The following is a 13,748-nucleotide window of genomic DNA, read 5'->3' as shown; positions in this document are numbered from 1 at the left end:
CAAAGATGCAGGTCTTCAGTTAATTCAGTTCACTCCACATGATATCAAGAAACAGCTTTAGAACTAGCTGTGCCCCTAGCCAAGCTGTTCCAATTCAGCTACAAAATCTATTATTTACCCAGCAGGGTTGGAAGTTTCTCATGGTATGTCCCATTCACAAAAAAAAAGACAAATTCAACCCAGCCAATTACCACATTATCAGTCCACTCTCGATCATCAGCAAAGTGATGGAAGGGGTTGTCAATGGTGCCAGTAAGCTGCTGTCTGACACTCAGTTTGTTGGAGTCACTCAGTCCGGACTTCATTACAGCCTGGCCCAAGCATGGACAAAAGAGTTGAAACCCAGAGATAAAGTGAGAGTGACTGTGTCTGACATTAAGGCCATATTTGACGGAGTGTGGCATTGAGGAGCCTTAATAAAACTGGAGACAACGGCAATCAAGAGGAAAGGTCTCCGCTGGTTGGAGTCATGCCCAGCGTAAAGAAGATGGTCGTGATTGTTGGAGGTTAGTCACTCTCAGCTCCAGAACATCCTACAGGGGTTCCTCAGGATAGTGTCCTGGCCCCAACCATCTTCAGCTGCTGCACCAATAATCTTCCCTCCATCAACAGGTCAGACGTGGGGATGTTCTCCGATGATTGCACAATGTTCGGCACCATTCGCGACTCGTCAGATACCGAAGCAGTGCATGTTCAAATGCAAAAGACCTGGACAATCTGGGTTTTGGCTGACAAGTGTGAAACTTGAAAGGGCTCAGAAAAGATTTACAAGGATGTTATCAGGGAGAGGCTGAATAGGGTGGGGCTGTTTTCCCTGGAGCGTCTAAGGCTGAGGGTTGACCGTATAGAGGTTTATAAAATCATGAGGAGCATGGATAGGATAAATAGACAAGGTCATTTCCCTGGGGTGGGGGAGTCCAAAACTACTGGGTGTAGGTTTAGGGTGAGGGGGGGGGTGGAGATATAAAAGTGACCTAAGGGGCAAAGTTTTTACATAGAGGCTGCTGCATGTATGGAATGAGCTGCCAGAGGAAGTGGTGGAGGCTGGTGAAATTACAGCATTTAAAAGGCATCTGGCTGGGTATATGAATAGGAAGGGTTTAGAGGGATATGGGCCAAGTGCTGGCAAATGGGACTAGATTAGGTTAGAATATCTGATCAGCATGGATGGGTTGGACCGAACGGTCTGTTTCCATGCTGCACATCTCTATGACTCTAGGATAGGCTGTTTGGCCCTTTGTGCTGCTGCCAGCACTTTGAAAGAGCTATCCGGTTAGTTCCCCTTCCCTGCTTTTTTAAGTCCTGCAAGTGTTTCCTTTCCAAGTATACACACAATGCCCTTTCGAATGTTACTGCTTTTGCAGACATAAGTCCAGAACTAGAGGGCATAGGTTTAGGGTGAGACGGGAAAGATATAAAAGGGACCTAAAGGGCAACTTCTTCACATAGAGGGTGGTACGTGTGTGAAATGAGCTGCCAGAGGAAGTGGTGGAGGCTGGTATCATTGCAGCATTTAAGAGGCATCTGGATGGGCATATGAATAAGAAGGGTTTGGAGGGATATGGGCCGGGTGCTGGCAGGTGGGACTAGATTGGGTTGGGATATCTGGTCGGCATGGCAAGTTGGACCGTAGGATCTGTTTCCACGCCGTACATCTCTATGACTCTATGACTCTAAGTGACAAGTAATGTCTGTGTTGCACATATGCAAGGCAGTAACTATCTCCAGCAGGAGAGGATCTAACCATCGCCCCTTAACATTCAATGCATTACCATTGCTGACTCCTCCACAACCATATCCTGGGGGAATACCATTGTCCATAAAATGAACTCGATCAACCATATAAATACTGCAGTTAAAAGGCCAAGTCAGAAGCTAGGAATTCTGTCACAGATAATTCACCGTGTTTCTCCCCAATTCCTATCCCTTAAGGTACAAGTCAGGAGTATGATAGAATACTCAAGAAGCTTGACACCATCCAGGACAAAGCAGGCTACATGATTGGTACCAAATCCATCACTTTAACATACTCTTCACCACTTGCTCTGTGGCAGTAATGTGTGCCATCTACAGGGAGCCCTGCATGCTCCCTTGACAACACTTAACAAACCTGCAAAGTCTGACTTGGAAATGTATCACTGGTCCCTCGCTGTTACTGAATTGAAGTCTTGCATCTTGCTTCTTAACCACATTATCCCTAAACTCCATGAATGACAGTGGTTCAAGAAGGCAGCTCAAGTCCACCTTCTCTTGGGCAGTTCAGGATTGGCAATAATTGCTGGCCTTGCCAGCTCTGCCCAGGTCCCATGAATGAATAAATGAAAACATCCGCAGATTCACAACTGTGTGTGAAGACATTTCTCCTGTACACTCTTCGAAATAACTAACATCTGATAATGTAAGTATGTCCCTGTTTTTTGACAAATCAACTATTATAAACAGCCTGATTCTATCAGAACATCTGGTGTTGAAAAAGGAGACATGCCATTGAAGGTTTTTAACTTGCACTCGTCAGGACAGATGCAAGAATGCCAAATGTCAAAGGTTATCCCTTGTGGTTGGAGGGTTCCTAGCCGGAAGATGAGGCGTTCTTCCTCCAACCGTCGTTTCGCTGTGGTCTGACGATGGAGGAGTCCCTCCAGCATCTGCAGACCTCACTTTCTCCTCAAATGTCAAAGGTAACAACCATTTGTACTGCATGAGAAAGGGTGCTGATTGGTTGCCAAATCCCTTCTGATTTATTGAGCCATGAAGAATGTTATTGCTCTCAGCCTTATTTTGTTTGGTTCAGAAATACCAATATACCTTTACAGATTCTTATCTCCTGCAGAAGACTGTTTACTGAGCATGAATACATGGAGCTTCTAACAAGCAAAGATGTGGTATCTTATGAGCCCAACTGATAACCTTACAGTTCTTAGCACACTTGAGATTGTTCAGCAAGGGCTGCCCAATTGTGGAATCATGGGTAAATGTGATTAATGGTTACACTGGTCAGTTCATGACGATTGTTCATCGTGCATACTCAATAATAAGACTGCCACTTGTTTTGATCTGAAGAATGTGCATTCTACATTGTTACCATGGAAAGGTTAAATTTCTCAAAAATGTGGGCAATGGGTAAACTATTTGGAAGCAACACGAATGGTATTTTTTACTACAGATGTTGCCATACAGCCAAACAAATGTTTTGCTGATCAAACTATTGTGCAAAATAGTATTAGAATTTCAGTGATACGGGGTATGTAGTGACTGACCAATCCTATCAAACAGCACAACCTTTGAGCTGTTCACAATGGATACAGTATTAGTTATAATTAACCACCCAATGTTTTCCAGGCTCAGAACACAATGCCTAATGTTTGATGTTACTTCAAGGATGCTCACATCCTTGCTAAAGTGACATGCCTCAAACTGGCCTGTTTCCACACTGTAATGTAATCTAAAAAAAAAAATGTTTTCCAGGCTCAGAACACAATGCCTAATGTTTGATGTTACTTCAAGGATGCTCACATCCTTGCTAAAGTGACATGCCTCAAACTCAATGCAGTGCTCTAGTTGTGGCTCTACGAAAGCTTCAGAAAGTTTCAGCAAAATGACTTTGTTTTTGTACAATTCTCTCAACAAATCCCTCCACCTCCAGAGATTACATACAGGAACCATCTGATCCCACTGTCTTGAACATGATTTATGACTCCACCATTAAGTCTAGTTAGACTCTTCTTATCTCTTCTGCCAAAATGCACCATTATCCACGTCTCTACATTAAATTCCATCTGCTGCTTTGCCTGCACTTTCTGCTTATCCATCTTTGTCCTAGAAACCCGTTTCTCTAAAAGCAAGTCTGATCCTCCAGATATGCTAGTAAAGAAAATGCAAATGGTGGATCAAAACTTAAGCCTTTTCACTCTCCACCTGAGGTTCAAAAGGTTTCTAGCTCCAGACATAAATCATCGAGACACATCTCAAATAGGAATGGACTTTGTTAATGAGTGGGACTGGCTCTTTATGATAAACCTGCAGTATTTAATAGAGTAGGAGAAAGATGATAATGTTAAATCTATTTCGTTCTCTTCCTTTAAACCAAGATAACCTGAACAAATAGGCTCAAGCATAGCTAAGAAATTAATGAAAAGGAGAGTGGTTATTTCATCTTTTAAGTTTGTTCCCGTGATTCATCTAGATCATGATTGGTTTTAACTCCTTCCCCCACCCCCACCAGACCACCATCACCACTACCACATTTGCTGCTTGATATATTGATTTAACAAAAATCTATTCCTTAAGACTTGACCCAGTCGCCACAATATTAAGGGAGAGGCAGTTCTGTAGTCTCTCCATCCTTTGTGTGAAACAGTACTTACTCATTTCATCCTGGAGGGCTTGGCTCTGGTTTTACCATGATGCTGCTGAACTTGCCCTGCAGAGGAAATTGTGTCTCTAGTTTGCCTATTGAATCCTTTTATTACTTTGGTCGACTTGATGAGGTCAGTCTCCAAGCTTTTAAATTCAAAGAGATGCCACATTTATTCATATAGATAATTTAACCCCTTACGTCCTGATATCTGGAGCAGAAAGGTGCCATCTTGGCCAACCTGTGTTGTTCTTTATGTTACAGGTTAAGATTGCCATTAATGTTTCTCTTAACGTTGCCATCTAGAGGACCATCCTGTCTTCAGTGGCCCGTTTCCACGGAGATAATAATGCACATTCCTTGAATTCTGGTGGTTACCAGATGGGTTGCTAGGTCAGTTGTTGATCTTAAATCTGAAGTAGATACACTTTTGTTCAGCAAAAGTATTAAGGGCTATGGCCCAAAGGCAAGTATATGGAGTTAGGCCACAGATCAGCCATGATCTCACTGAATGGCGAAACAAGCTTGAGGGGCTGAATGGCCTCCTCCTGTTCCTGTGTCCCTAAGAAGGCAGCTCACTTCCACCTTCTCAAGGGTAATTAATGCCCTCCTCGTCAACAATATGAATAAACAAAAGCTTATTTTGTGCCAACAACGTGCTTGTCGTTGAGTGTAAAGCTTTTGTTCTCTGTATGTTTTTGACATTAACCAAATGCCAGCTACAGAGCAAACCAAATACCTTTTAAATTCTGGCAACTGAATTCCAAACGACAAATAACAAATAAACTGCCTCAACCTTCCCACCTACACAGAACCAATCAAAGGCACAGTCTCCCACAATTCAGTGAGTGAACTGTTGATCAAAAAGAAAATGCTGGAAGTGCCACGCTGGAACCACAGGATCATATCTGACACAGGGAAGTAAATAGTGTGGATTGCAAAATGTTTGGATAGAAACAGTTAACCAGCACATGAGAGGTATGTAGGGGAGCAAATGCAGACTTTTGACAGAACTGAAAGGCAAATAGGGTATACAGGGATTGCAAGAGGAGCTCGGCAGGTAGAGTGAAAATCATGAAAGAAACCAACAAAGCAGAACAGGCTACAACGACCCAGTAATCAAACAGGAAGTACAAACACAAAGCACCAAGCCAGTAGAAACATTAGCATTCCTGGGTGGCACAGTGGCTCAGTGGTTAGCATTGCTACCTCATCAGCACCAGGGACCCAGGTTTGATGCCAACCTCAGACACTGTCTGCGTGGAGTTTGCATGTTCTCCACATGTCTGCATGTCTCCACATGGATTTTCTGCAGGTGCTCTGATTTCCTCCCATAGTCCAAAGATGTGCAGGTTGAGTGGATGCTAAATTGCCCATATCATTCAGGGATGTGCAAGCTAGGTAGATTAGCCATGGTTAATGTGGGATTACAGGGATGGAGTGGGTCAGGGGGATGCTCTTTGGAGGATCAGTGTGTACTCGATGGGTTGAATGGCCTGCTTCTACAGTTTGGGGGATTTATGATTCTTCCACACTGCACCAACATCTACAGACTGAGAAAGTGAGCTAATAGTTTAGAGGAGATGTTAGAAAGCTCCTCCTCTAGATAGTTATTTAATGTGCAATTAAATATGGCAGGACTCCAGAATAATGTTGTTTGTGTGATCACTTAACTCGATCTGTAAGTCTGTGTTGCAACTTCATCAGGTTTACACCTCATTTTTAGGTAGCATTATCTTCTACACCCCCTCACCAGGTTCCCTCAATTTGAAGGTTTGTGTGGTGCTCTTGATGTATGGTAGTGTGGCTAGTCCTTTGGGTTGTGGCATGTCCTCGTTCCGTTGTCAAGAGCATTTCCGAACTGACAGCCAGACTACTGCGACCACTAGGACTCATAACAGCACACAAACCAACAGCCACTCTCAGACAACAACTCACCAGAACGAAGGACCCAATACGCAGCATGAGCAAAACCAATGTAGTGTACAAAATCCCATGAAAGGATCAATAAGCACATCGACCTGGACCCAATATACCGGCCACTGCAGCGGACAGCTGGAACTGACAACCGGAAGCGGGCAGATTCAAACCACTACAAATGCCGGAGGAAAGATCACAGAAGCGCTTCACAGGAGGCTCCCAAGCACTGAGAATGTCACCTAGACAGGGAACGAAACGTCTGCAACACAAATTCCCAGCTCGGCGAACAGAACCACAACAACGAGCACCCGAGTTACAAATCTTCTCACAAACTTTGTAAGAGTGAAGATTATGGTAAGGTCACCCAATCACTTAATCCTTTAATAGCCACCTTACAACACCCTCAGAGTTTGCTTTGCCGTATAACTTTGTACTTGTCAGTACAATTCACCCAGTTTCTTCATCTGAGACATTGCTACAGATTGTAAATAGCTGAGGTCCATATACTGTTCATTAGCGACTCATCAGTAGCTACAACCCACCTACCTCAAAATGACCCATTTATTCCTGCTTTGTTCATCAAACAATCGATAATTCATGCCAACGTTACCCCAGTTCCAAGAATCATAACGTTCCATACTCACCTTTTGTGTTGTACCTTATCAAATGCCTTTATTGAAAATTGAGTACATCCACTAGCTTCCCCTTATACACCCTCCTCAGTTACATCCAGAAAATCTCTAATAGGTATGGGCCGGGTGCTGGCAGGTGGGACTAGACAAGGTTTGGATATCTGGTCGGTATGGACAAGTTGGACCAAAGGGTCTGTTTCAATGCTGTACATCTCTATGACTCTATGATTAAATTCATGCTAACTCAGCCTAATCGAAATCTAGTTTTCTCGATGCTCTGTTACCACGTCCTGAATCACAGTATTTTCTCCAACTCGGGTGCAAGGTTAAGTATTTTATCTCTCTCACTTTTCTTGAATACTGGGGGTACATTTGCTACTTTCCAATTCATGGGAAACTTTCTGGATTGTAGAGGATTCTGGAAGATTCTAACCTCAGCCTCCACTATTTCTGTAGGCACATCTTTTGAAAGCAGAGGAGATAGCCAGCAGCAGAAGGAAAATAGTTAAAACACTGCATAACTGATTGTGCTGCAGTTTTGATGGGCACAAGGAGAGTCAGACCAATTGGCATCATTCCCAAGTTTTACTGTTTTCTCCTTCTGGAGATCTGCCGACAGATTTTAGTCTCCCTTGCGTTCTCTGACATTTCCACTTTATTAAACCACTCTTACGTTTTTTATTATCACCTGACACTTGGTAACCTGGTACATTATCTGTGTCTTCCACAGACGCAAGTTATTTGCTCAATGCATCTACCACTTCCTTGTTTATCATCACAAGAGGACAGCCATATTTACTGTCCAACAATACACCATTATACTTGCAGAAACTATGACAATCTGTGCTGACTCAGTTGACTCTGGGAGTGGAGGGATTTTCTTATGAGGAGAGATTGGATAGGTGAAGCTTGCACTCATTGGAGTTAAGAGGAATAAGAGTAGACCTTATTGAAACATTTACGATTCTTAGGGGGCTAGACAGGATTTATGTTTCCTCTTGTGGGAGAATTCAAGTTCAAGGGTCAGAACCTCAGTGAATCTGTGGAATTCTTTCCAGGAAGAGGCCTTCCTTCCTAGAACTTAATTCAGAAAATGGCTGGAAGAACAAAGGCTTGTTGTTGCCACCATCCTATCTCATTAAGACCATGTCCATGTCCATGTCCATTAAGTGAACCCTAGGCTGAGGTTTTTAATCAGTCACTGTACTGGGGGGTGTTATGGGGAAAAGGCAGGAAAGTGGAGTTGAGGGTTATCAGGATCTCATTGAATGGCAGAGCAGACTCAATGGGCTGAATGGCCTACTTCTACACCTTATGGTCTGATGGTTTTTAATGGTCTAATGGTTTTTATGGCTAGGATCTTCTCATTTTTCAATCCAAGCCTGAGAGCTGGAGAGTTTCCAGGAGGGGAAGCTCATAAAGAAAGCCCACTCAACCTTTTGGTGAGCAGGCAGCTGATTGGTTGCCAGTGAACTTTCTGACCCAGGATGTCCCAACAACCATGAGTTTCGGGCAATCAGATCCTGGCATCTCCAGAATCTAGAAGCGCCTCAGAGAAGACCACAGCTCCTATCGGGACAACAGTCCCCGGCCTCCCAGATTGGGAGGGCGAGATCAGACAGGAGCATTGGTGGGGGAGGAGGGGAGCGGACACAGGGCAAAGAGGTGCTAAAAAGCAAGGTCAGAGTGCCTTGAATCCACTCCCTCTAACCACACACAGATTATTTCCCGTTGGGTCGACCCTCCCCCCTCCAACACTTCAACTGACAGCCTGGCCACATTGGATAACCAGTTGGGCAGACCTAATCTTTCTCATTCTCCCTGGAGTTGAAGTAATTGCAGCCCAAGTGGAACAAGGCCATTAAATGGTCATGGATTGATGGTATAAGGGCCACAATTAACGGCACAGCAGGAAGGCAAACCTTAGGCCTTCCTTCCTAGAACTTAATTCAGAAAATGGCTGGAAGAACAAAGGCTTGTTGCTGCCACCATCCTATCTCATTAAGACCATATCCAGTCCCCATGCGGCAACTCTGAACCTGAAGGTTTGCACCTGATGCCTCTAAGTAGTTTATTCCTCTATCCTATTTTGACTTTATCCATCTCTCAGCCATCTTGTACTGAATATTAAAATTCTCCCGAAGGCTGGCTACACTTTTCAACAACTTTATAAACCTCTTCCTTTGATATACCGTGATTAGCTTACCGTGTTCCCCAATATCACACCTGTAGGATGTTATTCCTTCAGGAAATATTTATTTGTTGGAAATTATTTATGAATTCTTTAAAATGTTTGTCATTGCCAATCTACAATGATACCTTTTAATCATGCTTCTCAATCTACCTTTGACAACTTATGCTTCATGTTGATGTAATCTTTCAGATTTAAGACAATAGTGTCAGGGTGAACCGAATTACTCTTAAATTCGACATCAATTCCTCAAATGCTCCTTTATTATAAGATAATTAATTAAGAGCATATTAATACAAGTGCAAAAAAGCACTAATAGCACAGATTTGATGTGTCTTTTTAACTGTGGGAGTTTATTGAGGGACTGGGTCCTCACCTGACCCCATGTTAATGGAGTGGTTACCAATTGTCTCTCTCTAGAGTCATACAGCATGGATACAGACCCTTTGGTCCAACTCATCCATGTCAGCCAGGTTTCCCAAATGAAACCAGTCCCATTTGCCTGTGTTTGGTCCTTGGGTAGTGTTGAAGAACAGAGAGACCAAGGGGTTCAGTACATAATTCTTTGAAGTTTAAATCCAATATAGATAGGGTGGTTAAAAAGGCATTTAGCACTTTTGCCTTTGTTGCTCAGACATTTGAGGATAGGAGTTGGGATGTTATGTTGAGGTTGTACAGGATGTTGGTGAGGCCTCTTCTGGAGTACCGTGTGCAGTTCTGGTCGCCCGGTTATAGGAAGGATATTATTAAGTTGGAGGCGGTTCAGAGGAGATTTACCAGGATGTTGCTGGGTATGGAGGGTTTGAGTTATAAGGAGAGGCTGGATAGGCTCGGACTTATCTCACTGGAATGTAGGAGGTTGAGGGATAACCTTATAGAGGTTTATAAAATCATGAGGGGCATGGGTAAGGTGAATAGCAGGCATCAGGAGGTTAACATTGAACAATGTACCCAATTGTTGTGCAATACAGAAGGTCCTGGCATCCTGGTGAAGAGCCCCTTTGCCATGTGCATGTCGAGATGGTAACTGTTGGCATGCCAATGGCACACCCAAGGCATCAACACCGAGGGTGCCTTTGTTCCACACTGATGCATTCCAAACAGGGGAAGCTGGATAGTGATCTGGATAATGACGATCTGGGTGGTTTCCCACTTCCTTTACCTCCAGCCCAGAGGAACCATGGTTAAATGTATTTCTCGTATGCACGCCTCCACTCCCAGGCCTTAGGTCAGTGTGGACTGAGATTGGGGATCACCTGCGCAGCTTCAGTAAACAGTTGACCCAAAGTGAGGAGGTGAGAGTTTAGCAACAGGCCTCTGGCGGGGGGAGGTTGACTGACTGACTGCGCTGGGCCCTCAGTACCCCAGCTAGAAGGTAGGGTGGCTGAGGGACTGTGGGCAGACCTGTCCCTATGGGTCCTCATTGGCACCCCTAGGAAGCACAGGTCGCGTGTCTCTTCACAAGAACAGAAGGAGAAAGCAATGGGGGAGGTCTACCTGGTCCCCACCCAGTTCATTGTGAAGAGGCTGATGAGCGGGCATCAGTGAAAGAGAGACTTCCAGAATACCAAGTTCAAATTCCATGGGATGGAAGTCAGACTGAGAAGCGTGGCACATGGAGATTAAATATAAAGAAGTGATTATGTTACAGAAGCATAACCAGATCTTAGAGAGCCTGTTGTGCCTTCCAACCTGCTGTTGACAATCCATTGTCCAACCTTATCCACTAACTGTCTCAGTTGTACGTGCTCTTGCTAAATGCCCTTAGTTTCTATTGTGTCATGTTCTCTCCCTCCTCAGGACATTTCCACTGCACATTCCAAAGTGTAGAACAAAGAGTTACAAGAGAACAAAATGGAATTCAGCCATCATGATTCCTGACAAAGGCAAGTTGATCTCATTGTGAAAAACTTGCCGAAACTGCACCATGACAATGAATCATAGAAACTCCAACACAGAAGGAGGCCTTCGGCTCAATCGCTAGCCAGTTGGTTCTCCCTACCCATCTCTTCGACCCATTATTCACCCCCTGCCCCCCCCACCTTGGCCCTGTAATATTTTCCTTTTCAAATATTTATCCGGTCTCCAGTTGCCAGTCCCTAACGGGTCTGCTTCCAACACCCAGATAGCACTTTCTAGACCATAACCGTGGAATAAAAATCATCTCCTCATCTCCTCTCTGCTTCGATTGCTAGTTTGGGTCCTCCTTGCCAGTAGAAACAATTCCCCCCTCCTTTACGTTGTCAAAACTCTTCACATCACAGTTGGTTTGTAAAGAAAAGAAAAACACACATTTGGCATTACAGGGACTAGTATCCAAACTACGGATTGCACAATCGAAACGAAACACAACAGTGACAACAGTCAATGTAAAAAGAAGCTTGTTTCAACATGTTGAGAGAAACCTTGGTAATAGGAAAACCTAATGTACTAATATACTAGGGCTACAAATCACCTCTTGCTGTCAGGCGTATTCAGGCTGAATGCTTTCCTTACTTCTATCAGACCAGTGTACATTTATTTAATGTGGCTGCTTGACCGGCACGGAACTGTCGAAAGTCTGTTATGCTTTACATTCCTGAGTGTTTTTCAGAAACGTATACTTGGGACATACCAAATTATTGATGATATTATTGCCCAATGTCACAGAGTGAACTTGTATGTCCATCGTCCATCAAAGCACGAGGGAATGCCAGTAAATAAAAAGGGTTTTCATTCCCACAGTCCCAGGGTTTATGGCTCTATACAAAGCCCCCACTTTAAGGAGCACACTCCTTTCTAAATCCCACTACATTTGGGGCTGTGGGGTGGGGGGGGGACTTTTATTCAGTTTTCCCACTGGGTATGATTTTAACTCTGGTCAAATTGAGCTGCCCGTGGTATCAGATTTCAGTGTGGTGGTTGGTGTAGTGGGAGGGGGGAAAGACTGGACTCCGCAGTTACGCTCACTATGTGATCAGGAGCAAAGGTAACCCAAAGGAGACAAAGCAGAGGAAAAATGCCCCCCACCCCGAGATTTTCATTGCCCCTTTCACAAGGTTTAAAGGCACAATGTCTATTTTGTCTGAGGGAAGTGATAAGCTGATGGAATTTTCTCCGGGCAGGGAGACAGTTTAGTTAATGTCGCCCAGAAGCTACAATCAAAAGTTAAAATCATTCAGAGATCCTTTGATTGAGACGCGATTTATGGGTAAATGAGAACGGACGGATTTGAGCAACTGTAGCGACGTTGCAAACAACTTCAGCATTCCGGGTTGTAAAATCTGGGGCACACCCAAAAGCAGCCCGTCCGCCTGATTAATGCGGTGGGGGGGGGCTGCGGACTGTATGTGATCCAAACTAAACATGGCAAGCAATGATTGAAGGGAGGTGCACCTCATAAAAACCTCATCCGACCCCTACACGTTGCAACAAGTAACGTAAAGAAGTGTCATACCCAAAAAAAACAGCATTTCAGGAACACTCCCAGGGCAGACAACAGTCTTTGCCGCAAACATTCAAGGGGTTCAGCTAAAAGCTTCGACATTTCCACTCCAACCTCCCCCCAGCACCACACCACCTTCCCCCCCCACCTCCACCAGCCACTTCCCTCTCAACGGGAGTCCTGACAAAGTACTTTGTTGTTACCTGTAAAAGGTTGAAGGGGGAGCGTCCCGCAAGCCAAAGCTGCTGCAGCTACTCTGCTCGTTTTCCACATAATAGGGGACCTGCTGCCCGTGGGCAACAAAGGATGAGAGCTGAGGCGCGGTCTGTAGAAAGACCAGCGGGCTCGGAGACATGCTGTTGAGGGAGTGCAGCCCCCCGATGTTGCTGGAGCCGTGCGAGTCACTGGAGGCTGTGTAGCCCAGACTGGCCGGGTTGTACAGGGTAGCTGCTGCAGCGAACTCGTAGCCACTTTCCGGGTAGTTCATCGCTCCTGCTCGGTTTTTCTCCACATAGATTTCATTCAGAGGTCCATCGCCACTTATAGGTAACTGTAGAGTTTGCCTGCCAAAAGTGTCCAAGTCACTAGCCTGAATCTTCTGCAGCAAAGCAATCGCAGGTGATTTGTGATGGAGTGGAATTGCCATGACCAGCATCCAGAGAAAGGTGGGGGGAAGAGAGTGAGAGAGAGCAAAACCGAAGCCAACGCAGCTCTCAGTGTCACAGTCTGACACTGTCGCCTGGAGGATCGCACTTCATATCAGTTGACTGACCTACAAGAGAAAGAAAATCACACTGTCAGGGGAGGATGAGTACTACAGCGCACACTACTGATGACAGCACTTCACCCACACTCTGACTGCACTGCGTGAAGAGGAGGAGGATACGAGAGAGAGAGTGCAGGGAGAGCAACAGAATCAAACTTCAGACCCAAGTCTTTCACATCTGAGCTAATAAGCATTACAAAGGTGTTGGCAGCCAGCCAGAAAACAAAAGGCTGTTTTACACTGGCACTAGTTTTATGTTCCACTGCAGGCAGACCCACTGTTAAAGTGACATTGAATCGATGTTCCACCAAACATTAAAGACTCTATTACGTGTGTGCCTTTCTACGCTTCTGTAGCTACAGCAGCAAATTTCCTTTGGAGTTTTTTTTCCCCCTTTGAGGTTTCGTCACCTGCAAAGCCGTTCACCAAGATAGTACGAACCCAGGTAAGGGCCCAGAAAA

The 13,748-nt window shown here is 44.7% G+C and overlaps 1 protein-coding gene across 2 annotated transcripts in view; it reads right to left on the bottom strand.

Moving 5' to 3' along the window:
* esr1 (estrogen receptor 1) overlaps positions 1 to 13,525 on the bottom strand; it is a 288,949-nt gene extending 275,424 nt beyond the window's left edge. For both annotated transcript variants that reach the window (XM_043696506.1, XM_043696507.1), the window contains exon 1: positions 12,725 to 13,525. In XM_043696506.1, the coding sequence (XP_043552441.1) occupies positions 12,725 to 13,176 (452 nt within the window). In that variant the 5' untranslated portion in view covers positions 13,177 to 13,525. The remainder of the gene's footprint in view (positions 1 to 12,724) is intronic.
* Between the last annotated feature and the right edge of the window lie 223 nt (positions 13,526 to 13,748).

The sequence above is a fragment of the Chiloscyllium plagiosum genome, chromosome 9, assembly GCF_004010195.1.
Source record: "Chiloscyllium plagiosum isolate BGI_BamShark_2017 chromosome 9, ASM401019v2, whole genome shotgun sequence".
NCBI lineage: Eukaryota > Metazoa > Chordata > Chondrichthyes > Orectolobiformes > Hemiscylliidae > Chiloscyllium > Chiloscyllium plagiosum.
Note: the sequence above shows the minus strand (reverse complement) of the source record. Positions and strands in the feature narration are given on the sequence as shown.